This window comes from Actinia tenebrosa, unplaced genomic scaffold (assembly GCF_029948245.1).
Source record: "Actinia tenebrosa isolate PJP-AT-01 unplaced genomic scaffold, QUT_ActTen_1.0 PGA_scaffold5__44_contigs__length_20552954, whole genome shotgun sequence".
Taxonomy (NCBI): domain Eukaryota; kingdom Metazoa; phylum Cnidaria; class Anthozoa; order Actiniaria; family Actiniidae; genus Actinia; species Actinia tenebrosa.
The window spans coordinates 12,277,952-12,305,421 of NW_028292582.1; the positions used below are offsets into that span (position 1 = coordinate 12,277,952).

The 27,470-nt window shown below is 36.0% G+C and overlaps 2 protein-coding genes and 1 long non-coding RNA gene across 4 annotated transcripts; 2 read left to right on the plus strand and 1 right to left on the minus strand.

Annotated features, from left to right (window-relative positions):
- The first annotated feature begins 327 nt into the window (after positions 1–327).
- LOC116290227 (uncharacterized) lies at positions 328–9,586 on the plus strand. 2 transcript variants are annotated; one of them, XM_031697231.2, is made up of 4 exons: positions 328–486; positions 1,608–2,372; positions 4,388–4,586; positions 8,643–9,586. In XM_031697231.2, the coding sequence occupies exons 2-3, from the start codon at positions 1,621–1,623 to the stop codon at positions 4,572–4,574; spliced, it is 939 nt and encodes a 312-aa protein (XP_031553091.2). In that variant the 5' UTR covers positions 328–486; positions 1,608–1,620; the 3' UTR covers positions 4,575–4,586; positions 8,643–9,586. The 2 variants fall into 2 exon arrangements, with proteins under 2 accessions (XP_031553091.2, XP_031553089.2); XM_031697229.2 differs by lacking the exon at positions 8,643–9,586 and having other exon boundaries at positions 4,388–7,897.
- On the minus strand, positions 8,549–13,928 carry LOC148906561 (uncharacterized). Its single transcript, XR_016121275.1, has 2 exons — positions 13,620–13,928; positions 8,549–8,874 (listed from the first exon to the last, which is right to left on the minus strand). It is a non-coding gene; the product is annotated as an uncharacterized LOC148906561 (long non-coding RNA).
- Positions 11,465–26,954, plus strand: LOC148906562 (uncharacterized). Its single transcript, XM_089037610.1, has 4 exons — positions 11,465–11,582; positions 18,882–19,646; positions 23,187–23,972; positions 25,435–26,954. The coding sequence occupies exons 2-4, from the start codon at positions 18,895–18,897 to the stop codon at positions 25,589–25,591; spliced, it is 1,695 nt and encodes a 564-aa protein (XP_088893736.1). The 5' UTR covers positions 11,465–11,582; positions 18,882–18,894; the 3' UTR covers positions 25,592–26,954.
- The last annotated feature ends 516 nt before the right edge of the window (positions 26,955–27,470 follow it).

A 27,470-nucleotide genomic window follows, 5' to 3' on the forward strand; every position in this document is an offset into this window, starting at 1 on the left:
GGTAGCTGATTTCAATATATTGAATTTCGAAAATATTTAACACTCACTTGAAAAGATATTTTATTTGTTATTAATCATTTCTTGGCTAACGTTCTGATTGAACAAGCTACTACTAAGCTATAAATAATAGCCTACTAGTAACGTAAAGTGCCGGCTTTGAAAACCAAAAAAATGAATGGAACTTCAACTTTGGAACTTGTTTGCATCTGATATGCTTGACCGCTTAGTAAGATTTGAATAGGCAACAGATCGTGGTCGTGCAACAGATTTTGACGTTCGTTACAAACGCCTCCCCGATTGTTATTGGTTGGTGAAACAATAGCGGTGGCGTGTGTTTGGAGGGTAAGCCAAGTTCAATACTATATAAGTCGTTTAAGCAGTCGTTAGTATCGTTAGTGCTATATAAAAACTGATGATCCATCCAAAACTGATCCAAAACAGATTCAAAAGTGATCTATCGAGAGTGTGATCCTAGCTTAAAGTCTGGTAAGCTATATTATATTATTTTAAACACAAACTTTATCAGACTAACATTATCATTAGGTTATGCCTTAATAAGGCTAGATGGGGGTTTTCTCGGCGCGCTCCTTTTCAACTTCAAATCGCTAATATGCAAGTCGAAGTAAAACTATACAATTAACGCCTGAAATAAATTTTCAATGAGTTAGATCTTTTTTTCTGATGCATTAAAGTAAACAAAAACGCCTATGTACAACGTCAACATTTCGATTTTTCAGAAGACTCGTAGATCGAGCCGGATACCGAGCTATTTTTATTAGAACTCAAGAAGAGAGTCTGATTTCAAGCTCTGGAGGACTTTATTCTCCATAGAGACAGCTCAAAGTCACGGCGGCATTCAGCAAAAAAATCTCATAAACTCGATCGAGCGAAGTTTTGATATTACTGATCAACAGTTGTATTTACTAAGTGGCTACTTAAGAAAATAGTCAATGTAGATGTATATGTAAATCGTAGAAAAAACTGCCAAAGACGAAAAAAAGAACAATTCCAATGGAGTTTTGAAGGAGGTTCGGCCAGTTTTGTCATTTAAATCTAAGGCGTTCTGAATAAAAAGTAGATTGATCGCCACGCATTGCAAGATTACAAACAGCCGAAGCAATGCTCAGATTGTATGTTGAAATGTGCGAAGGTCTAACGAGAATTCGCTCCAATAAATCACTATTAATTTACAGACTTGGATGAAGACAAAATAATAGCATTTCTAAAGGAATTCCTATAGAATATATGCTTATTTCACAGTGTAAATAAATAGTTTTATAGAAAACTTTAGGCAACAAATGTATAGTATTGTAGGCTTAACTTTTAATATATATATATATATATATATATATATATTTATTTATTTCTTATTTTTAATCCTTTTAAAATATCATAATGATCTTTTAAATTATCCATTTTTATATAATATATATATTTGTAAAGCGCTGTTGAACCTTGGGGAATTGGAGCTCAATAAATCATCATTATTATTATTATTATCATGACCCTCATGTGAGACAAACGAATAAGTATCATTTATTACAATGCCAAGATAAATCTTATTTTTCATTTTAACACCATTATTGCTCACGTACATTTATCTTTAGGGCAGCTTCAGTCATGCCCGAGAGAGGTAAGACTATTTACGTAGGAAGACTGAAAGACGATATCAAGAGAAAGGATGAAATGAAAATTGAATTGGAAGAAAAGGTGAGAAAATTAGAAGAGAAACTGAAACACCATGACGAAAATTGCCAAACGAAAATCCATGATCTGGAAGAAGAGATAAAAAGACTTAAAGAAGAAATAACAAGACTTGAGGAAGAAATAAAAGAGATGAAGATAAAAATGGAAGACTTAGAAGAGAGCAACACATTCCTTGAAAAGGAAGCCAATGAAGCCAAGGTGGAAATCGGAGAGTTGAAGACAAAGTTAGGAAGCTTAGACGAAAAAATCAAGAAGTTTGACCTTCCTAAAGATGTGTTGGTTATTAGGCAACTCTGTTCAAGCGTTCAGGAAAACCTCTCGAGGATTGTGCTCCAGGAACATTTCAACGATATTCAGAACAAAAGGACTCAGTATATGGAAAATTACATTTCAAGGCAAATTAAAGACAAAGGCGAACAAGAAAGAGCAAGGTTAAGATGGGAAGAGTTACAGAAAGAAATCAAGTGGGACGAATTTTTGATTATTCAGCTAAAATCGGTCAAAAGTAGAGGGAACGATGCTGCTCATCCACCCTTGACAGAAAAGGTCATAGATGCTGCGAAAAACGAATTGGAAGAAAAGAAGGAGTTAGGACCGGAAATGGTCGAGGCAGTAGACCAACTCAAAGATATATGGGAAAAAACAAACCAAAAGCTAACGCAAGGGTAAGCATTTCTTGAAACCCAAAGTAAAACATCATATGCATGTTTTTTATAGGTTGACGTATTAATGTTTATAAACAGTGTTATTAAAATGTTTTAAATGTGCCAACCATCTTAACAATAGGTTTTGTCACTTATCAATCAACATTATCCAACAGTTGTCTAGTTTGCAATTTAAATGGCAATCAGCCAAAAGAAATTTCGTTACCGTACGCTCTCGTGGTTCCGACTCCCCTTAGTTACCTTTGGTTATGTCACACTGACAAGCGGAACAAATTAAGTTAGCTCCAATTATTGCAGATTTTTGAAATTCGGTTCGCGCATAAAAATGGCGCCATTCAATCACGCTTCACCGGGGGCTACAGGGGTTAGGAAGAATTTGTCGACAATATTGTACCCCTTGTCATCTTAAACATTGGGTTCCCTGTGTTACTCTGAAAGGATTCAATTCTGTGTTGTGCCGCGGCTTTGTGTATTTTGCCGTGAGTGAAATTGCGTAGTGCCGCAAAGATTGGTTATTTTGCTGTGAAATATTGTGTAGTGCCGTGTGAATTTTGATTTGCCGTGACAGTTATGGGCCACCGTACTACAGTGTCGAGTAGGTTATTCTAGCTGCACTTTCAAGTTGTTCGTTATCACTAATTTCCATCATTGGGCTTTTTTGTGTTAAAGTTTAGTATATTTATGTTTTGCGTTCGCTAAGGCAATTGATGGGTTGCAAGCATCCCCAAGAGAGTTCAAAGACAAATCATGGCGGTCATTGTGGTGCCGTTAACAATGGATGCTAATGAGAAATCTTTTGTTAAATGGTACCAACGCTCCCCCGAGAGGCCGCGATGACGTAACGTGCAATCGAAAAATAAAGGACAAAGTAGAAGTGAACTCATTGATTGCAGAGATGGCAAAAAATCTCTCAGTTTAGAAGAGGTCAAAATTTGGCGAACCGTTTTACATAATTCCTTTAATATATAACGTAAACTGTTTAAAGGCGGAGGAGCTCACCACGCATTCTGTTCCCGGGGAGTAGGGCTTTCACTGGCTTTCATACACAGCAAAAGTGAATGCCCCGGGTATCCCCCAATGCGGGGTCCTGGGGTTTCAAATGACTGATGCATGAGTAACTTACCTTGTATTAGAGTGATATTTACTTGGTAATTTTTAGTTGGCACATAAAATAAATTTCCTACGTAATGATAAAGAAAGAAAAGAAAGCTTCTTAAGGACGTTCATGTGCATTGTTCGCGCGCAAAATTTCTACGCACGAATTTAGTGAGCGCGTGCTCAGCGTGATAACGCCATTCCAATGTTTTGATAAGCAAAATATTATAATAACGTCTTTAATCCGATTATAGCTCTAAAACAAAGTCAATCACCCCCCTTTTTTATTTCATTTTTTTTAAAGTACTCGGTATACGTAACTTTAGAGAAAAAAATTTTAAAATCTGACAATGGGATCAAAATCGAAATTACATATTGTATAATTGAAAAATAATTTAACCTAACACGAAGGCTTCAAATCCACACTTATAGCACAATTACATTTTATTTTTCTAATTTTTAACAAAAATTTAAAATGCTAACTAGTTATTTGGTTATTTTCTAGTCTTCTGTTAGTCTCCCACGCATCCGTTTTTAGGGAGCGTTGCGTGACGACCGACACTAAAAACGGATGCGAGGGAGACTAGTCTTCTGTGAAATCTATTTTTTCAATAAAATATGACTTATTTTTGACAGCCTTTCATGTTTAACTTGTTCGCGTGTTTTTACCATAAAAAGGGTGAACTTCCACGTATTCTGACGGCTAAACGAAGTCTGGGACCCCCGTTAGGTTGTATTTGCTTATTTTACTTCTATTATGATGTTCTTCCATCGTGCAAAATTTTTAAAAAATCTGACGATGGGAACTTTTGCCCATGAACGTTCTATATCGTACCTATAAATTCCGAATTGTCCTCGAGATCGTGCGATTTCCTATACAAATCATGGAACTACAACATCGCCTTTTTTATCTCTTACAGTACAAGCGCCACAGAGGGCCATGATCCATGCCGTCCAATAAGTCTATCTACCACAGGACAAATCAACCATAAATATATTAAGGTCGCTGGCAGACGTGGATATTCTTTCAGTTCCGAAAAAGCTAGTGGAGGACAATCTTTTTCGCAGCCCTGCATTTACGACGAATTGGACGAATTGGCTTTTTAGTGGGGTTTTTAGGTAAGCTCATTTTTTAACCTCACAAAAGGTTTTTCGTTTTTGGGAATGATATTTCTATTCTGTTATGATATTTTTAATATGCCTGTTAACATTATTTGTACCTGATGATATTTCTCTTTCCATCGGATATCAGAGTTCATAAACGGGAGGGAGGGGGCGTCTCCATTTTTTCCAGCCTTGAGCTAGTTTCAGAACAGTGTTGTTTTCATTCGTGACTCGTCACATAGCAACTGCTGTATTGCTTCGGGGTTTTTGTTGTGGCTAATACGACTAAACCTCCATAGCAGTTGGAAAATGGACCAAAATGAGGCTAAGTTGCAGACTGAAATGCTTTTAAAAGGTAAATCCGCCCTCTATGTAGTAGATAGTTTTATAGTCTTGTGCAATCTGCTTTGTATTTTCACCTATCCATGTATGTGCTGATATTTGTTTTTATTTATCGCGGGACGTTTCGATGATCCGCGCGTCATTTTTGTCGCGGCTCGGACGTGTCTTTTATTGAGGTAATGTTTTTTTTGGTAGAAAGATAGAGAATTGTCAATTCATTTCAGGACATTTGATTAAATAATAATTTGGCTTTAAGAATATGTCAGTTTTATGATTTGTTGTTCCCTCAAGCCTCATATTAATCCTTTTGAATAAGTCAGATTGGAAAGCAAACAATTCTTCCTCCACATTTTGAATGCCTTGGAATGCGCTTTACTTCTTTATAAATGATAAAACATGGCTATTTTATTCTCAAAACAAATATTCAGTTGTATGTTTTTTTCCATTGAAACATGTTTGAAGTATTTTTTTTTTAGTTTTAGAAATTTTATACTCGTTCAACTGCTAGACACAGGTAGTCCAAAGAGAGTCTTTAAAGCTCAACATTTATTTTGAAGTTCTTACTGATTATTTTTATTTAATACTAGCAAGAAAATCAGAAAAGACTTTTCTTCGCTTTTGCAGAGCGAGCTTGCAATGATTTCAATGAAACGCATTAGACTACATGATTTACATAGAATAAATTATGCCTGTTTTGAAAGAGCAATCTCAGCTCCATAGCCCTAATAACTGAACGATTATCAAAGTCGTACGCCCATAATCTCTCTAATAACAAAAGCTTTGGATTATTATTTCTATTTTTACCGGGCTTCTATTTTGAGGTTGGTTCTTGATGTTCTTACTCGACATTCCGCTATCCTTCTAAGTTCCATCTCCTAAATTAAACCATACCCTTTCCCCAAGTATCCGCAAAATAACTCGTAAAACGTATACTATACAATGCCTAAAATTTGTGTTGATTGCAAAATCCTTTATAGAAAATCGTCATTGAAAGGAATATTTTGACCTTTTGAGCCGTCATCTATTCGTCTTCAAACTTCACGAATGGAAACAACACACTGTTCCAGCCATTAGCCTAGATACGCCCTCTCCCTCCTGTTCATAACATAACAAAGTTTTTATTAACGAATTTAAGCACGTAAAATTATCAATCCTAAAGAAGTTGAACATGAAATATTTTCACTAATATAACCACCTAAAACTATCTGCAAATAGTCTAAACCTACTAATGATGTATTACAAATCCTGCCCTCTGATTGGCTGAGCTACTAGTGGTCTATTGGTGATAGCCCACTACTGAGAAAACGCAAAGAGCGGGTTTGAAAACCAAAACAGTGGGGTCTAACTAACTTAAAAACAAAAAAATGCATTAACTTGACCGATTAGAAGGTTTATACTAAAACAATTAGACCTCTCGTCCTCATAGTCTACAAGTCAATAGCCAATTTGGCCTTCGACCTCGTGAGCTATTGACTTGTAGACCATTCGGACAATTGAATCTATCTACGATTTTATTTTGCATGTTATACATGTTTTTTATAATGTACGCACGAAAGGAATGTACTCTCTGCAAACAGTGCTTCGAATTCTTTTCCTTGTCTTGATTGACATTGTATGGCACTCCCGTCTGATATCCAGACGTTAAACTAGATAGAGGGGAACGAGTTTATTATTTGCTAATAATGTCAAATATTCAACCCTCTCTAAATATTTATCAAATCTATTTACGATTTTAATTTACATGCTATACGAGTTTTTATCGTATGCACAAAAAGAACTTTTGCATAAAGGCGCATAGCTGTCCTACACCCACATTGTTTATAGGCTCCTTACATGTGACGTCAAAGCATCTCGACTGGGGGACAAGGCAAAAGAATTCCAATTTCCTGAGAATTGGAACCTATTGTTTTGTCCCCCAGATTGAGTTACATTTCAACGCGCTGCAAGGGGTCTATTAGCCAGTGAAAAAGGACTGGGTTCTAGTTTGAACAACTAAAATAATTAAAGTAGTGTAGAAAATTATCCAATCACGACCAGTTTAAAATATGGCCATATACTAACAATGTTATGAGCATAAAAACACTGCCAAAATTGCATCGAGATATATATATATAGTGTCCAAACACACAAACATTCTCTGTATCGTTATACAGTATGTTATTTCTAATATCACAACTTAATTATTTGAATTTGACCAATTTTGATCAAATTCTCAAGTTAAACTAATTTCTACGTGATTTTTATTGTGAAGGGGATCATTTTACAATAACAGTGTTGTCATGAGCATAAAAACCGTGCCAAAATTATATAGAAATTAATGGTGTCCAACCACACATACTTTCTATATTTATTCTTATAGTACACTCAACAAAATTACTCGACTCTGATTGGTCGAGAGGAGTACAATTATAGCGTTAATTGTACTCCGTAGGAGTACCGAATTAAGTCGCTATGGCAACACGGCCAAAACAATGTCAAAACAATTATTTTCTATCATTTTGTACTTAAAAAACATAAATAAAATTTTAAAGCCGTAAGAACTAATCTTTTTTATGCATTTCAGTTGCGCGATGGAGTAAAAATCGGCCGCCAAATAGACAAAGATGAAAGGCTTCGCTTCGCATTTTTTACTGAAATTTTGTTAAGTGAACTATAAACAAAAAATCGCACGATCTTACTCGAGATCGTGCGATTTTTTATACTTTTTTTTATATATTTTTTTGATTTTTTTAATATCGCAATTTTATTATTGGAATTTGTCCAATCTTGATTAACTTCTCAAGTCAAGCCAATTCCTATGTGACCTTTATTCTGGTGGGGAATTTGAGAAACAAAAATCCAGTCATTTAATTGTATTTTTAGTTACGTGTAACATATTTTTATGTTACGGCCTTTGGTAGTCTGAATTAGATAATTAAAAGATCAAGATTGGATGTACAGAATATAATCACAATCGCCAAAATAAAATTTTAAAATATTTTGCATGTTCTATTGCCGTTTTCTCTTCATTACCCTTTCCGGCTTGCAGAATGCGTTGCATCATGGGGCGGTTTTTTGGACGCTTGGCAGGGCAAGGAAACCTTAATTGTTTCGTTCATTTTCAAATTTCTTTCGTTTCTTGATGATTTCAAAAATAACTTCCGAATATAGCCCAAACCGAAAATGGCGGCAAAATCATTGGGAGAGTGGCTATATATATAGCCTCAAAGGCTCCGGGGTCCCTGCGCATGATACATCAAACTATCTAGCTGTAAACTGGCATACCACGTACAGTTGTAAAATTAATCATTCAGAGAATCAAGACTTGGTTCACCTAGTCGCCAACCCTTACCCGGCCACGACAGTGGGTCTTAATGCTTGCTCCCTCACATGATTGGAAGCACAGCTTTTTACAATGAAGGAATGGAATTTTTTAAAAAATCGTTTCTCAGTAATTAGCGAAAGAAATCAATTTCCTTTTTCGTTTGTGGTCAAAATATTGAGGATCTTAAAATCTATAGGTCTTAAGCCTAGTACCCTCCTGCGCAGCCGTTGTGAGGCGCTTCCGGTTCCCGTCATTCCCCCACTACCGTCTGCTCCAACTCGAACAACATTCCTTTCTACATTGTTCTCTATTAGCCAATCAAGTAGCTCGGTGATATGTAAATGTTATTTTATTTTATTTTAATTAATTAATTTATTTATTTATTTTTGTTTTTGTTTTTGTTTAACTCGTATTATCATTATAAGTTTTCAGGCGAGTCGGTGTGTATAATAAGTGACAAGAGGGACATTCCATTGTGTGGAAACATGGTATATATTTTTCTACCGTATATATCAGTATTTCTTGAAGGAATACAAATATATCTTGCAAGACAGTTTCGTTTTGAATTTACCTCATCGTCAACAAGCTTGGTGAGTTGCCAGTCTCATGCTTTACTCCAGCGGAAACCAAAGCATCATACAATTCAGCATCCATAGCCTACGAGAGAACATTAAAAAAGCTATTATAACTTACAATACTCAGCAAGATACCGCAATGTCTGGGGTGACCCTAAAAGTAAATATCAACATGACAGTGAGAACACTAGACATTTAGGACTACTCCATGCCTTTATGTAAATGCTACAATCTGATTGGTCAGTATGATCACGTGACACATACAAGGATGCTTAAGCTTAAAGAGCAAATCGCTTCACAGTTACAAAACACCGAACGCATTCAATTTCTACCAGTATTAACATAGTCTCCCTCGCATCCGTTTTTAGTGTCGGTCGTCACGCAACGCTAAAAACGGATGCGAGGGAGACTAGTATTAACACAACACAAACTAAAGTTTGTGAATAAGCGGGGCGTGACGGTTAGACCATTGTTCATTTAAGGAGCGATCACCCTTAGTCGCCAGTGAAATCCCACTCAACATTATTCAGATCCTGGAAAAACAAAGCAGGATCATACTATGCGTAATTCCTTAGTAATTCCGTTTGTGCCGGCGCTTTTCTGCAATTTATCTTTCGCACACAGAAGACCATGTTGCGGTCGCTTAAGCCTTCTGATCCTACTCTAATTACGTCCAATAAAGTCTTCGATCCTTGAGAAATGCGTGTAGCTTCAGAAATACTAGTATTTCATATTTTCTAATCTTAGCCCCCTCCCCCACTTTGAAATAACTGAATAAAAGTTCAATACACCTATGTTGTTATTGATAGAGGACATTATTCTGTTGAAAACATCTTGATCCATCTTAACTTTCCCATCATTGTGAACAAGGACTTTTTCATGATCTGTTGTTATTTCTGTCAGTAGATTATTCGTATCCTCCAGACAGTGACCCAAAAGCACGGTGTTTGAATGTTTGTTTGTAGCAGTTTTCTATAATCATGTGTCTCCCAGTCACATTTTTTTACGCAATAAATTGTGCTACTGAGTCTAAAAACAGGCGACGAAGTAACGACAACGACCTACATAACAATTATTAAAGAACAAAGAAACTCCCAAAAACTGCAGTATTGGAGTACTGGATCGACACCTGCCAAAATCTGCGACGGCGAAGTCAACCATAATCATAAATAATTTCTCTTTGGGGTTCTGTTCATTGGAGATTTCATTCAAAACATCGTCAGTAAAACTAAACTCATCCACGGGGAAGACAGACTTTGAGGCGGCGAAACCTAAAGTTATTTACACTTCCGGTTGAAGTCCACGTCGTAGATTTTGGAAAGCTTAAGGTCGCTATTTACTTGGTTCCGTTGAAAGACACTAAGCATCAGTAGTAGGCACATAAAAGTTCGTTTCTACGAAATGATAAAGTTCAATGTGAACAGTGTAGTAGTATGGTTGCAGTATTTTTATATATTTTCTTCTCTTTTCAGAGATACAAACAATTGAAATATCAAAATGCAAATGAGATGACGTAAATTCAAGACTACTATTATACAAAAATGCTGTTCTTGAAAGTACTGCTTTTTTATTTGCAAATCATGCTTTTGACTTTTATAAATTTTAATTCAGATTAAACTGTTTACTGGAAAAATCCTTAAGGGTCTCATAGTCATTGCTTGGAGTTTTGGCTTGATATTTCGATGGGAAGCATTATATTTTGTGAATTTTCAACAGAGTCTGTGAAGTTATTTCCTCGACAATAAACATCGGAGTAGATAAATCGCTTTGGAACTAATAATCCAATAAAAGAATCTTGAAAAAAAAATCGTAGCATGATATTCCAAAATAACATAGGTCGATAAAAGTTTGCTGTGAGCCATATCTTTAACTATATGTTTTGTTAGATAAATAACATTCTTGTAAATTCAAAACTACGTACTCGATGAATTTTACATTCATTTATTTTTTTAATAGTTTTTCTACATTTGCTGCAATATATAGGCCACGTATTGTCAAAGTTTCATTAAAACGATTTTGAGCCTCAAACTTAGAACATTTTCGGGCCGACAATCCACTTTGTCAAATATTAATGCACTTGGTATTTCCATAACTATGGTATTTTTCGAACTTAGAAGATTTTCGGGTCGGCAATCCACTTTCATCAAATATTAAGATGCACCTGGTATTTCTCATCAACTCTTCTTTAAAAGTGGTATTTCCAATACATATCGGCAACATGAGGTTGATATGGTCCCTCGGTGGACACTAAATTAAGTTAAATATCAAAAGTACACAAAACTTTTTACCTTGACTGTTTTCTCAGAATTTGCACACGTCAGCATTTCTCAGAATTTGGTCACGAGCTGATCACGTGATTGAGCTTGGCAAAATGCGCTAGAACTCTCCTTTAACTACTACTTGGACTATTGCACGCATGCGCTACTATTTTCTATAGTGTCGTATCAACATTAGTGCAGTTTTCGTATGACTGTGAAAAGCTCAGTGCCGTAAGCGTGACGTGCCGTGACCGTGATGCTTTCTAGAATAATAATTGGCTGATTTTTTTCACGCACAATATGACTGGTCTAAAAGTGACGTGATCTTGACGTGACCGTGTCCGCGCAGTTTTTATGCCGTGTTCCGAGCCTTTGATTGGATGGAGAGTAAATTCTCGTGCAATGTGATTTGTCTGGCGTATCCCTTGCTGTGTCACGACCGTGTTCGTGCCGTGAACTTTTCACAGTCACACGAAAACTGCACTATCGGCAAACCGACAAACCTTACCGTGTGATCTTAGCTCCAAGTCTGGTAAGTTTTTAAGCTTTTAATACTACACAAACTTTATTTACATTCTCATTATGCCGATAATTAAGTGGCTATTCGTACTATAACCGTTCTTGTAATCTCTTTTCATAGTTTTTTTTTTTGGGCGGACATTCAAATAATTTGACTATATTCTGATAAACTTGTCATCACTTATCACCACCGCAGCGAGCGAGAATTAAATTGTCCGACATTCGAAGTGAATTAGTTCGTTTGGTTCCATCTTAACTTAACAGTAAATCGCCTTGTATGATATTAGCGACCTTAAGCTTTTCAATAGTCAACCAGAAGTGTAAATGATTTCTTTTTGGGGTTCTGTACATTGGAGAGTGTAAATTCAATACTAATTTATTATTTTTAAAAATGCTGTTCTTGAAAGTACTGCTTTTTTATTTGCAAATCATCCTTTTGACTTTTATAAATTTCAATTCATATGAAACTGTTTACTAGAATAATCTTTAAGGGTCTAATAATCGCTGCTTAAAGTTTTTGCTTGATATTTTGTTGGGAAGCATTATATTTTTTTCGATTTACAGACGTGTATGTCCCTTGTCTTCCCTATACGTAATTAAATTCTGATTGTCCTCCAGGACAAGCTTAACAACGGTTGCTAACGTAAATGTGACGTCAATGAAAAGGGGCTATTGCAAAATATCATAGGTCGATTAAAGTTTACAGCGAGCCGTATTTTTAACTATTTTGTTAGATAAATAACATTCTTGTAATATCAAAACTACTCGATGAATTTTCTATTTATTTATTTTTTTAAATAGTTTTTCTACATTTGCTGCAATATATAGGCCACATATTGTCAAAGTTTCATTAAAACGATTTTGAGCCTCAAACTTAGAACATTTTCGGACCGACAATCCACTTTGTCAAATATTAATGCACCTGGTATTTCCATAACTATGTTATTTTTTATCAACTCTTCTTTAAAAGTGGTATTTCCTATACATATCGGCAACCTGAGTTTTATATGGACCCTCGGTGGACCCTAAATTAAGTTAAATGTGAACAGTGTAATAGTATGGTTGCAGTATTTTTTGTATGTTGTCTTCTCTTTTCAGAGATACAAACATTTGAAATATCAAAATGCAAATTCAAGACTTATTTATTATACAAAAGTGTTTTTCTGGAAAGTACTGCTTTTTTTCATTTGCAAATCATCCTTATAACTTTTATAATTTTTTCAGTATTCAGATGAAACTGTTTACTGGAATACTGTCTGTAAGAATCAAACATACGGCGAAAAGGCTCAAATTTTCGAATTTGATTTTTTGAACTTTTGATTTCAATAGTGCATGATGCAGAATGAAACACTGTGTGGTTAGTTTTTGAAAATACCTTTTTGTTTTCGAGAAACGGGTAAAGGAAATTTGAGCTCCAGTGGCGATTCTCGCTATCAAAATATGGCTAAAAATTGCTTGTGTTTTTGGCTAGGTCCGCGTAGCAAAACTCTCATTGCAAATAGGAGTTATAATACTTTCTGCTCAAGAGTACAGCTCTTCTTCTCTCGTTAATATATATATCAGACAATCAGACAATTCAAAACATTCTAATCAGAGAATTCAAAACATTTTGGCACAATAAAAAGCAAAGGCCACTGAGTTTCAATGTTCGTCAGTACATCTCAAAAACTGCGAGTTTCATCATGTGCCATATCTCTAAATCTTATAAAATTACGGTCAATAGTTATTGGGAAACTGCTCTTTCGAAAAATGGAGTTTCTATTTTGGGAAAATAATTGTGCGCTTTTTGCGATAGGTTTTATTTTGGCTCATTATACATGCAAAAAATACTATGTTTGGCGATTTCGCCCGGACTAAAACCTTTTTGAAATAAATTTACTTGAAGCATTATTTCTCTTCAAAACTAGTCGGCTCTAAACAAAAGAAAAAACATGAATATACTAGCCTTTTAACACAAGAAAGTCATTTTTCATGAGATATCAAAAATTTTGAACGCTCGTTTATTACTAAGTCTCACAACTCCCAAAATACAAGCTCTCAGATAACTCACCAGTTAGCCCAACTGTTGTTCGTGTTTCTTTCAATGTGACCGGCTGGTTTTTGATGAGAACTATCCAGATGACTAAACTCGATTTCTACAGTACGGTGCCCATAACTGTCACGGCAAATCAAAATTAACACGGCAGTACAAAATATTCACGGCAAAATGACCAATTGTCACGGCACTACACAATATTTCACGGCAAAATAACCAATCTTTGCGGCACTACGCAATTTTTCACGACAAAATAACAAATTTCCACGGCACTACACAATTTCACTCACGGCAAAATACACAAAGCCGCGGCACAACACAGAATTGAATCCTTTCAGAGTAACACAGGGAACACAATGTTTAAGATGACAAGGGGTACAATATTGTCGACAAAATCTTCCTCACCCCTGTAGCCCCCAGTGAAGCGTGATTGAATGGCGCCTTTTGTGCTATTTGTGGCAATGAATTAGAAGAGAAAGATCGTTTTTGTATACGCTGTGGAAAAGGTGAGATTCTATTTCCCAAAATTAAATTAAATTAATTCGAATTATTTTCTCACTCGTTTAATAAACTGCTTCGAAACAACTCTTTTTTTTTTATTATTATTATTATTTTTTTTCTTTCTTTCTTTCTTTCTTTCTTTCTTTCTTTCTTTCTTTCTTTCTTTCTTTCTTTCTTTCTTTCTTTCTTTCTTTCTTTTTTTTTTTTTTTATTTTTTGTGAGAATACCGAATTCCTTTTATACGGTCATTGTGGTGCCGTTAAAAATGGATGCTGATCAGAAATCTTTTGTTAAATGGCACCAACGCTCCCCCGAGAGGCCGCGATGACTTAACGTGCAATCGAAAAATAAAGGACAAAGTAGAAGTGAACTCATTGATTGCAGGGATGGCAAAAAATCTCTCCTTAGTTTAGAGCAGGTCAAAATTTGCTCAAAAGTGCTACTCTGACGAAAATCGCCCAAACTTGGATTCAGCTGAAAATTTTTTTTGAGCGATTTTTGTCATACATAACGTAAACTGTTTAAGGCCGGGGGAGTTCACCACGCATTCTGTTCCCGGGGAGTAGGGCTTTCACTGGCTTTCATACACAGCAAAAGTGAATGCCCCGGGTATCCCCCAATGCGGGGTCCTGGGCCTCAAATGACTGATGCATGAGTAACTTGCCTTGTATTAGAGTGATATTTACTTGGTTATTTACTTAGCACATAAAATATATTTCCTACGTAATGATAAAGAAAGAAAAGAAAGCTTCTTACGGACGTTCATGTGCATTGTTCGCGCGCATCCTTTCTACGCACGAATTTTGTGAGCGCGTGCTCATCGTGATAACGCCATTCCAATGTTTTGATAAGCAAAATATTATAATAACGTCTTTAATCCGATTATAGCTCTAAAACAAAGTCAATCACCCCCATTTTTTATTTCATTTTTTTTTAAGTACTCGGTATACCTAACTTTAGAGAGAGAAAAAATTACAAATCTGACAAAATGGGTTCAAAATCGAAATTACATATTTTGTGTATAATTGGAATATAATTTCACCTAACGCGAAGGCTTCAAGTCTACCGCACTTATAGCACAATAACATTTCATATTTCTAATTTTTAACACAAATTTCAAATGCTAACTAGTTATTTGACTTTTTTTAGTCTTCTGTGAAATCTTATTTTGACTTATTTTTGACAGCCTTTCATGTTTAACTTGTTCGCGTGTTTTTACCATAAAAAGGGTGAACTTCGACCACGTATTCTGACGGTTAAACGAAGTCTGGGACCCCCATTAGTTTGTATTTGCTTATTTTACTTCTATTATGATGTTCTTCCATCGTGCAAAATTTTAAAAAAATCTGACGATAGGAACTTTTGCCCATGAACGTTCTTAATTAAATCAATAAACTTTTTCATTACTGCTTTAATGTGGCTCAATGGAGTTTTCTCGGAATGCTACCTTTCAATTTCAAATACGAAGAAGCAAACAATAAAGGGGGAATATTAAGACAATCGTCCGAACTTTAATTCAGCTAAATCTTTACTGGAATACCCCTTAATTAAGGATCTAATAATCTCTATAGTTAAAGTTTTTGCCCTATATATCGATGGAAAGTGCAATATTTTTGCGAATTTTTAATGGCGTCTGTGACGACGCTGTTGAAAACTCGCTTTCGAATAATGGAATTTGAAAAGATTCGCACCAATTGATATTCCAAGTTAGTATTTTTACACAAGTGAATATAATAAATTGGGCGCGCTCATGATCATTAGTCACAATTTACGTCTTATGTTGCTTTATTCACCTACAGGCCAATATAGCGCGCACGCGCTCGTTCGTTTGTCGATTTGTGCCGCTTGCAGAGATAAATAACAGCGTCTCGGTAAATATTCCCTGATATTCACTTCGCCTTCGGCGAATAATTGTTAAATATTGGGTTGGTTAAAGTTTGCTGTGAGCCGTTTTAAACTATTTCGTTATGATAACTAACATGCTCCTAAATTCAAAACTACTACTACGTTTTTTTGTTGTGTATTTTGAACTCGAGGCAAAGCTAGATAGATAAAATAAATAAATAAATGGACAGTTTCAGCTGAGTTGACTGCGTTTCCCTGAAAGGAATTATGGGTCAACTATTTGAGTACAATGTAGATTTTGGAATTTTGCCTGATGAATTCGACTAGCATTTACAATCGATTTAAAGATTGAAGAATTCATATTTCATGGGTTCTCTTGGCAGAATCATGGAAAATGCTAGTCACACGAGGAGCTTGATACGACTCAGGATTTTGGTCCGTAGCCTGCTGTTTTGGAACAAATTGTTGCCCAAGTTAACAATGTGAGATATAAGCTGAAACTCTTACTGTAGTCTAACAGCGAACTTTAATCGACCCAATATTTTGAAATATCAAAATATCCAACAAACGGTTTTGTGTAATGAATAATAGTTTTGATTTTAGCTTTCTGATGACGTAATGTGAATACTATCTACGGCCTTTATTAGAAATACTGCGCTGCAAAACGTGCTGGTTTGAAAAATACTAAGACTGAATAAATTAATTGCTGCGAGCAGCAACACTAATCTTGCACTTGTGGTCTTCCTGTGTTACAGATGCTAGCTAAAATCTCGATTCGAGAAATTTCGTGTTGGTTTGTGGAGATGATTTTCGGGGCCTTCAGTACTTTTGACTTTAGGCCATTAAATCGTTCATTCAAACACGTGTGTTTCTCAAGCTGTGGCTTGTCAAGTTTAATTCTAATTTCGTTGTTCACTCATCTAGGTAAAGTATTTTGTTTTTAAATTATGTCATACTTCAATATATTTATTGCTGAAAGTATTCATCAAGGTGACCTTTCAACCCGGGGGGGGGGGGGGGGGGGAGGGGGGTACTACCACCCCAACTTGGGTAGGGGTGTGCCGCCAGGACCTCAAAACCCTGACCCTATCCCAGACCTAAAGTTTTGATTTTACATACCCTACGCCAGACTAAAACTAAGAATTGTACACCCTATCCCAAACCAAAAGACGGAAAATACGCTTTTACAATCGATTGCAATCAACATTTTTATCGTTTTTATGTCGGCAGAAAGCGTAGCCTATTCGCCAGACAAAAACGACCAAATCGTTGACCCTATCCCAGACTAAAATGATACCCTATCCCAGACAAAATGTCAAAAAATGGTACCCTACCCCCAGACCCAAAAGCCGAAAAACCATACCCTATAGGGTGGCACATACCCGTATAGCAAATATAGGGGAGAACCCACTCGCCCCCGGGCCTTTCAAAGGGAAGACAATGTTCTTTTATGAGCTTTTCAGCGCTGTTTTAAGTGCCCAGTCGCTACCAGTTCTGCAACGGCAGACCGAAACAATCGACGAAATCCTAATGCAAGAAGACTTGTTTTACTTGAACGTTCTTATTAAGCAGTCTTATTCCAGACGAAGAAACGCTGTCCCTTAATTATCTGCCAGATAATGTACGTTTGGCTAACACGATCACAAGCTAAATATCATAGATTCTGTTTAGAAATATGTCAGTCATAAACTACAATTCCACTCAAAACAAATTGCTGTATTCATGGCGTATTGCTGTGTTATACATTAACATGTACAATAATTTATATATACAGACAGATATATGTACTGTTTAATAAACTCGCAGGAGTGTTTTATCAGGATTTAAGGACACGAGGCGCAGCCGAGTGTTTTTAGACCTGATAAAACACGATCTGTCGAGTGTTTTTAGACCTGCTAAAACACGATCTGCGAGTTTATTGAACGGCTTAAAAAAACTGATGATGTATGTTCTCATATTGTACTGAATTCTTTACGAAATGAACCAAGTTTGATAGAGAAAATCCAAGTTAAAGTTTATGCAAATGAAGGCGAATCTATATCAGATATAAAATCACCTTCATGGACATGATTTCTATTGTGTTTCCTTCATGAATTATTAATGAGTTTTTGAACTTCGGTTCTCGAAGTTGAATAGTTTTTAATTCACAACGATGAAAGACTCCTACGGGACAACAAATAGGAAAACTGCAATAAAATTACGGCTTTTACAGCAATAATATGTAACAACGAGCATACATGAATTATAGCTAAACATGACTACGAATGAACTTACAAAAATAAGGTATTAAGCTACCGTTCCAACGTAGACTAGTACAAACGTATGTCAACTGGTCTAACTTTACTTGAGCCAGTCAGCTGCCCTAGCGAGTCCTTAGGCCCTAGTGGCATGCGGTTAACTTTAACAATAACAATATGATTAAATGAACGCTATATTATGGTAATATCTACTTCTAGGGTTGATACTAATGATTACTACTCGCAGCATTTCACTTTCTATTAGAAACGACTAGCAATACAATTATAAAACTAACAATTATAAAAACCATAAACTATGCTCAATAAAAAATAATAACTATAATCAATAATATTAATATAGATATAAACATATAAAGCCCAAAAACACCAATTTATAAAACTACTCGAAGGGACATATGGTAAAACTAGTATACCACTTATATAATACTGAATACGACTTGCGACGCATTTAATGAAAACTTTCACCTCATTTATTCCATCTAACACCACTTTATTAATAAATGATACTTATCCGTTGGTCTCACGATTGAACGTCATTCATAGAAGGAACGCGATCCGCTTCTACAAGTGACCCTCGCTTCAGACAAACGAATATGTATCAATTATTACAACGCCACGATGAATGCTTTTTTTCATTCTAACACCATTATTGCTTACGTACATCTATGTTTAGGGCAGCTTCAGTCATGGACGAGAAAGGTAAGACTAGTTACGTAGGAAGACTGAAAGACGATATCAAGAGAAAGGAAAGAATAAAAATTGAATTGGAAGAAAAGGTGAGAAAATTAGAAGAGAAACTGAAACACCATGACGAAAATTGCCAAACGAAAATCCATGATCTAGAAGAAGAAATACAAAGACATAAAGAAGAAATAACAAGACTTGAAGGAGAAATAAAAGAGATGAAGATAAAAATGGGAGACTTAGAAGAGAGCAACACATTCCTTGAAAAGGAAGCCAATGAAGCCAAGGTGGAAATCGGAGAGTTGAAGACAGAGCTAGGAAACTTAAATGAAAAAATCAAGAAGTTTGACCTTCCTAAAGATGTGTTGGTTATTAGGCAACTCTGTTCAAGCGTTCAGGAAAACCTCTCGAGGATTGTGCTCCAGGAACATTTCAACGATATTCAGAACAAAAGGACTCGGTATATGGAAAATTACATTTCAAGGCAAATTAAAGACAAAGGCGAACAAGAAAGAGCAAGGTTAAGATGGGAAGAGTTACAGAAAGAAATCAAGTGGGACGAATTTTTGATTATTCAGCTAAAATCGGTCAAAAGTAGAGGGAACGATGCTGCTCATCCACCCTTGACAGAAAAGGTCATAGATGCTGCGAAAAACGAATTGGAAGAAAAGAAGGAGTTAGGACCGGAAATGGTCGAGGCAGTAGACCAACTCAAAGATATATGGGAAAAAACAAACCAAAAGCTACCGCAAGGGTAAGCATTTCTTGAAACCCAAAGTAAAACATCATATGCATGTTTTTTATAGGTTGACGTATTAATGTTTATAAACATTGTTATTAAAATGTTTTAAATGTGCCAACCATCTTAACAATAGGTTTTGTCACTTATCAATCAACATTATCCAACAGTTGTCTAGTTTGCAATTTAAATGGCAATCAGCCAAAAGAAATTTCGTTACCGTACGCTCTTGTGGTTCCGACTCCCCTTAGTTACCTTTGGTTATGTCACACTGACAAGCGAAACAAATTAAGTTAGCTCCAATTATTGCAGATTTTTGAAATTCGGCTCGCGCATAAAAATGGCGCCATTCAATCACGCTTCACTGGGGGCTCAGGGGTTAGGAAGAATTTGTCGACAATATTGTACCCCTTGTCATCTTAAACATTGGGTTCCCTGTGTTACTCTGAAAGGATTCAATTCTGTGTTGTGCCGCGGCTTTGTGTATTTTGCCGTGAGTGAAATTGCGTAGTGCCGCAAAGATTGGTTATTTTGCTGTGAATATGTTTTGTAGCGCCGTGTTAATTTTGATTTGCCGTGACAGTTATGGGCACCGTACTACAGTGTCGAGTAGGTTATTCTAGCTGCACTTTCAAGTTGTTCGTTATCACTAATTTCCATCATTGGGCTTTTTTGTGTTAAAGTTTAGTATATTTATGTTTTGCGTTCGCTAAGGCAATTGATGGGTTGCAAGCATCCCCAAGAGAGTTCAAAGACAAATCATGGCGGTCATTGTGGTGCCGTTAACAATGGATGCTAATGAGAAATCTTTTGTTAAATGGTACCAACGCTCCCCCGAGAGGCCGCGATGACGTAACGTGCAATCGAAAAATAAAGGACAAAGTAGAAGTGAACTCATTGATTGCAGAGATGGCAAAAAATCTCTCAGTTTAGAAGAGGTCAAAATTTGGCGAACCGTTTTACATAATTCCTTTAATATATAACGTAAACTGTTTAAGGGCGGAGGAGCTCACCACGCATTCTGTTCCCGGGGAGTAGGGCTTTCACTGGCTTTCATACACAGCAAAAGTGAATGCCCCGGGTATCCCCCAATGCGGGGTCCTGGGGTTTCAAATGACTGATGCATGAGTAACTTACCTTGTATTAGAGTGATATTTACTTGGTTATTTTTACTTGGCACATAAAATAAATTTCCTACGTAATGATGAAGAAAGAAAAGAAAGCTTCTTAAGGACGTTCACGGGCATTGTTCGCGCGCAAAATTTCTACGCACGAATTTTGTGAGCGCGTGCTCAGCGTGATAACGCCATTCCAATGTTTTGATAAGCAAAATATCATAATAACGTCTTTAATCCGATTATAGCTCTAAAACAAAGTCAATCACCCCCATTTTTTATTTCATTTTTTTAAAAGTACTCGGTATACGTAACCTTAGAGAAAAAAATTTTAAAATCTGACAATGGGATCAAAATCGAAATTACATATTGTATAATTGAAAAATAATTTAACCTAACACGAAGGCTTCAAATCCACACTTATAGCACAATTACATTTTATTTTTCTAATTTTTAACAAAAATTTAAAATGCTAACCAGTTATTTGGTTATTTTCTAGTCTTCTGTTAGTCTCCCACGCATCCGTTTTTAGGGAGCGTTGCGTGACGACCGACACTAAAAACGGATGCGAGGGAGACTAGTCTTCTGTGAAATCTATTTTTTCAATAAAATATGACTTATTTTTGACAGCCTTTCATGTTTAACTTGTTCGCGTGTTTTTACCATAAAAAGGGTGAACTTCCACGTATTCTGACGGCTAAACGAAGTCTGGGACCCCCATTAGGTTGTATTTGCTTATTTTACTTCTATTATGATGTTCTTCCATCGTGCAAAATTTTTTAAAAATCTGACGATAGGAACTTTTGCCCATGAACGTTCTTAATTAAATCAATAAACTTTTTCATTACTGCTTTAATGTGGCTCAATGGAGTTTTCTCGGAGCGCTACCTTTCAATTTCAAATACGAAGAAGCAAGCAATAAAGGGGGAATATTACGACAATCGTCCGAACTTTAATTCAGCTAAATCTTTACTGGAGTAACCCTTAATTAAGGATCTAATAATCTCTATAAATCGGGCGCGCTCATTGGTCACTAAAAAGTGTTCTCAAAGAAACGATTTTTGAATAATAGCTCTTGACATATAATTTAGGCAAAGCAAGACTATGCCCTTGCAGATAATTGATAATTGCTCTATTTTCCCCAATTTTTCTAACTAATCAAACACGATAGGTCGAAAGTACAGATAACAAAGACATCACATCAAATGAATTTTGTGTGGTAGTTTCTCTCACAAGTAAGAAAAGTAATCGAGAATAAGATAAACAGATAAACATAATTATACTGCATTTGATACTTTCTTAAATACCCAAGAAAATTGTTCGATTGCTGGGATATCCGAGAATCCGAGAATCTCTTTCCGGCAAGGATACATATAACCAAAATATGCATTATTTCGGCTCAAGCATTTGAAATTACAAAAGTTTTGACAAATTTACTATGCAAACAATGTTTACAACTTTGATGGGCAAAAAATATAACTTCCCGAATTTTCCAATCAAAGATCCATAAGCAAACATAATAAACACATATAGATGTTATCATTTTTACTTGCAGTACAGTGGTATTTTCAATGTTTTTACAAATATTTCAAGGAGAAAAACGCCGAAAAGCTCGAATTATGAATATATGAAATGAAAGAAAGGCGAATATTTTCGCATGTCATTGCAGGCGATTTATACACATGATATCGTAATAGAATAAGAATAGCATAACACTCAACTTTATAGCAAATCTGGCATCAAATAGCCTTATTTCTTCAGTAAAACCAATAACTAAGTATATCACAACAGTCGCCATTTTTGAGTAGCTCGCACAAGGGAACACGGCAAATGCGCGCACGCGCGCGGATTTGAAAAGTTGGGTTTCCTGTGGTGATGGCGTAATTTGACACAGGAAGACCGTTATGGCAGTTGGTTGGTCTTTGGCATAAATATACACGGTCTAACTTATGTGTAGCGCCATATTGGATTGAGCCCGCACTATATTTTTTCGAAAAACCGCACTCGTCATCACCACAGTAAGCCCATTTTTTACTACAGGAAACCCAATATATGAAAGCCGCGCGCGTGTGTGCATTTGCCGTGCTCCCTTGGCTCGCATGGCTCTTTACAATCATGTTTTGCGAAGACTTTATACTTTGATATTCACTGGAATCGCACAAATGATACATATTCGATGTCAGACTTAATGTCTGAGCCTATGTGGAATCGTTTCAGAACACGAAAAAGCAGATCTTTGAGCATATTTATCAGAGTATCGCTACATGATCGAAACTCTTATCCGTTTGTCTCACGATAGTGAACGTCATTCATAGAAGGAACGCGATCCACTTCTACAAGTGACCCTCGCTTCAGGCAAACGAATATCAATTATTACAACGCCACGATGAATGCTCTTTTCATTCTAACACCATTATTGCTTACGTACATCTATGTTTAGGGCAGCTTCAGTCATGGACGAGAAAAGTAAGACTAGTTACGTAGGAAGACTGAAAGACGATATCAAAAAAAAGGAAAGAATAAAAATTGAATTGGAAGAAAAGGTGAGAAAACTAGAAGAAAAACTGGAAGACCATGACGAAAATTGCCAAACGAAAATCCATGATCTGGAAGAAGAAAAAAAAAGACTTAAAGAAGAAATAACAAGACTTGAAGAAGAAAACAATACCCTGCGAGAAGAAATCAAAAAGTTGGAGATGAAAATCGGAGACTTAGAAGAGAGCAACGCATTCCTTGAAAAGGAAGCCAATGAAGCCAAGGTGGAAGTCGGAGAGTTGAAGACAAAGTTAGGAAACTTAAATGAAAAAATAAAGAAGTTTGAGCCTTCTGAAGAAGAGTTGGTTATTAAGCAACTCTGTTCAATAGTTCAGGAAAACCTCTTGAGGATTGTGCTCCAGGAAAATTTCGACAAATTTCAGAACAAAAGGACTGAGGATATGGAAAATTACATTTCATGGCAAATTAAAGACAAAGGCGAACAAGAAAGAGCAAGGTTAAGATGGGAAGAGTTAAAGAAAGAAACTAAGTGGCACGAATATTTGTTAAGACAGCTAAAACCGGTCAAAAGTAGAGGGAACGAAACTGCTCATCCACCCTTGACAGAAAAGGACATAGATGATGCGAAAAGGAACTTGAAAGAAAAGAAGAAGTTAGGAAATCATATGGTCAAGGCAGTAGATCAGCTTAAAGTTATATGGATACAAACAAACCGCAAGCTACCGCAAGGGTAAGCATTTCTTAAAACCGATAGTAAAACATGCTATACATGATATCATATAGGTGGGTATATATTAATCGTTTATATAAACATTGCTATTATGATGCTCTGCCGCCTGTAGTCCATTTTAACGATAGGTTTTGTCACTTTGCTTTGTTGGATTATCCAATAGATTTCTGGCTGACAACATTTAAATAACAATCAACAAAACCAAATTTCGTCATTGTACACGTACGCCCATGGGTTCCGACTCCCCTTAGTTACCGTTGCTATGTCACACAAGCACAAAAAAATAGCTGGAAAACAGTCTCAGATTTTTAAACTGTTCGCGGAAAAATGGTCATAGTTCGTTGTGCAATGCAATTTCATAAAAATACCAGAACAAATAGTTAACAGGTCTTCAAATCGTTAAAATAATATTGAAAACAGGTAGAAATGTGGTTAGTCGTTGCTATTTCCGAGTTTAAAATCTTGGGAGGACTGGGTCGAAACCGAATTGGGAAAACGATAAAACAAATACAGTCAATGTCATTAACGTTGTCCACCGAAAAAAAGACATTTAGACATTTACACATTTACGCATTTACGCATTTACGCATTTACACATTTACACATTTACACATTTACACATTTACACATTTACACATTTACACATTTACACATTTACACATTTACACATTTACACATTTACACATTTACACATTTACACATTTACACATTTACACATTTACACATTTACACATTTACACATTTACACATTTACACATTTACACATTTACACATTTACACATTTACACATTTACACATTTACACATTTACACATTTACACATTTACACATTTAGACTAAAAGAAATGTCACGTGTTTTCTCGAACGTTCTGGCATAAAACAAACACTGAAGTACAATTCATCATCTTAAATCCTCACTAAATGGTCAGGGCATTCTGGATTTTCGATTTACGAGTTGAATTTTACATTTAAAGTTCAGGCTCACTTTATTCTAAACGTCTAAATGTGTAAATGTGTAAATGCCTTTTTTCTGTGGACAACGTTAATGACATTGACTGTATCTCCATTTCCCAGTGATTTTTCGTTCATTCGCTTGAGATCAGGCTGCATTTGTTGAGCTCAGTAGTATCATACAACTGCATATATTAAATGTTCATTTTATCTAGCCTGGTCAATCGGCAATCGTGTCTGATCTTGAGCCACAACGAAAGATTTATTCAGTGCATGATCGACGCGCCAGCAGTTTTACAGCGCTAGCTAGCTAGGACGGACCTGGCGGATGTTCTCACGGTACCTGCGGGAAATAGAATCTCTCATAACTGATCTGTAAATTCATTTGTTTCTGGAGTGACAAGTCCACGCAAAACTCTTGGTCCTGTTTTGATCTATTTTTCTATTCGTTTCCAGTCAGTTCTTGTTGATATAATAGAACTATAACGTTGCCTTTTCCATATGTCTTACAGAACAAGCACCAAGGGCCAAGAACAAAGTGGTTCAAGGACTGCGTCTACCACAGGACAAAACCAGGAAGATATAAGGCCTCCAATGGTACCTATGCAAGCAAGGCGTCTGGTGGATGGGGAGAATGTTTCGGTCCCAAAAAAAGGTAGTGGAATATAATCTTTTTCACAGCCTGCCTTTCTCGGAAAAGGAAACTAGTGGGGCTATAGGCTAGTTAAGATAATTTGTTACATGTACAAAGCTATTTCTGGAGTGATATTTTTTCGATTGAAACTCTTCGCACCACAACTAAGTTTTAATTTTCCGAATTAAGTCACGTAAAATTATCAACCCCAATAAGGTTGACATAAAACTACCTGCAATTAGTTTAAAACTACTACTATGAGCTATCAAAAATCCTGCGCTCTAATTGGCTGAGCTGGTTTATTGGCGATAGGGCCACTAGTAACGAAAAGAGTTGGTTTCAAAACCAGAACTTTGGAGTCTAATTCGCCTTTTTAACCTTTTTTTACTCCATTTATTTCACCGTTCAGTAGGGTTAGACCTCTAGCCCTCATGGTCTTCGAGTCAATAGCCTATTGACTATGTTCAATATCCTATGAGCTAATGACTCATAGTCCATTGTTAAATATTCACTTCTTCGCCTTGACTTGAATGACAATGTATGGCACACCCGTCTGATATCCAGACGTTAAACTAGACAGAGGGGAACGAGGTTATAATGTAACCCTCTCTAAATATATTTATCAATTTTATTTACGATTTTAATTAACATGTTATACATGTTTTTATCGTACGCACAAAAAGAACTATCGCATAAAGGCGCTTAGCTATAGCTGGCCTACACTACACTGTATATATTAGCTAGTGAAAAAAAAAAACAAGCAAGGGACTGCTTCTAGTTTAAATATCAAATAGTTAGAGTATTGTAGAAAATTATAACCCAATCAGATGAAAGACCAGCTTCAAACAAACTTATTGACTAAGTTTCAGGACATTGTTCATATGCTAACAATATTATGAGCATAAAAACACTGCATAATTACATAGAAAAATATATATATAGTGTCCAAACACATCATATATCTTTTTTGATATCGCAATTTTATTGTTGGAATTTGTCCAATCTTGATTAAATTCTCAAGTCAACCTAATTCCAATGTGATCTTTATAAGCCTTTTCATAGTTTAAGAATCGATTCCACTGCGCATGCGATTTTATCCCGAATTTCTCACCTTCTTTTGTTTAATTAAGAACAAAAGAAGATTTAGACAAAGGAAGGTGAGAAATTCGGGATAAAATCGCATGCGCAGTGGAATCGATTCTTAAACTATGAAAAGGCTTATTCTGGTGGATAATTTGGGAAACAAAAATCCAGTCATTTAATATAATTGTATTTTTAGTTACGTGAATCATATTTTCATGTTACGGCCTTGGTAGTCTGAATTAGATAATTAAAAGATCAAGATTGGGTGTACAGAATATAATCACAATCACCAAAATAAAATTTCAAAAAATTTTGCATGTTCTATTGCCATTTTTTCTTTATTACCCTTTCCCGCTTGCAGAACGCGTTGCATCATGGGGCTGTTTTAGGGAACGCTTAGCAGGGCAAGGAAACCTTAATTGTCTCGTTCATTTTCAAATTTCTTTCGTTTCTTGATGATTTCAAAAATAACTTCCGAATATAGCCCAAACCGAAAATGGCGGCAAAATCATTGGGAGAGTGGCTATATATATAGCCCCGCAGGCTCCGGGGTCCCTGCGCATGATACATCAAACTATCTAGCTGTAAACTGGCATACCACGTACAGTTGTAAAATTAATCATTCAGAGAAAATCAAGACTTGGTTCACCTAGTCGCCAACCCTTACCCGACCACGACAGTGGGTCTTAATGCTTGCTCCCTTACATGATTGGAAGCACAGCTTTTTATAATGAAGGAATATATATATATATATTTAATCCGTTTCTCAGTAATTAGCGAAAGAAATCAATTTCCTTTTTCTTTTGCGGTCAAAATATTGAGGATCTTAAA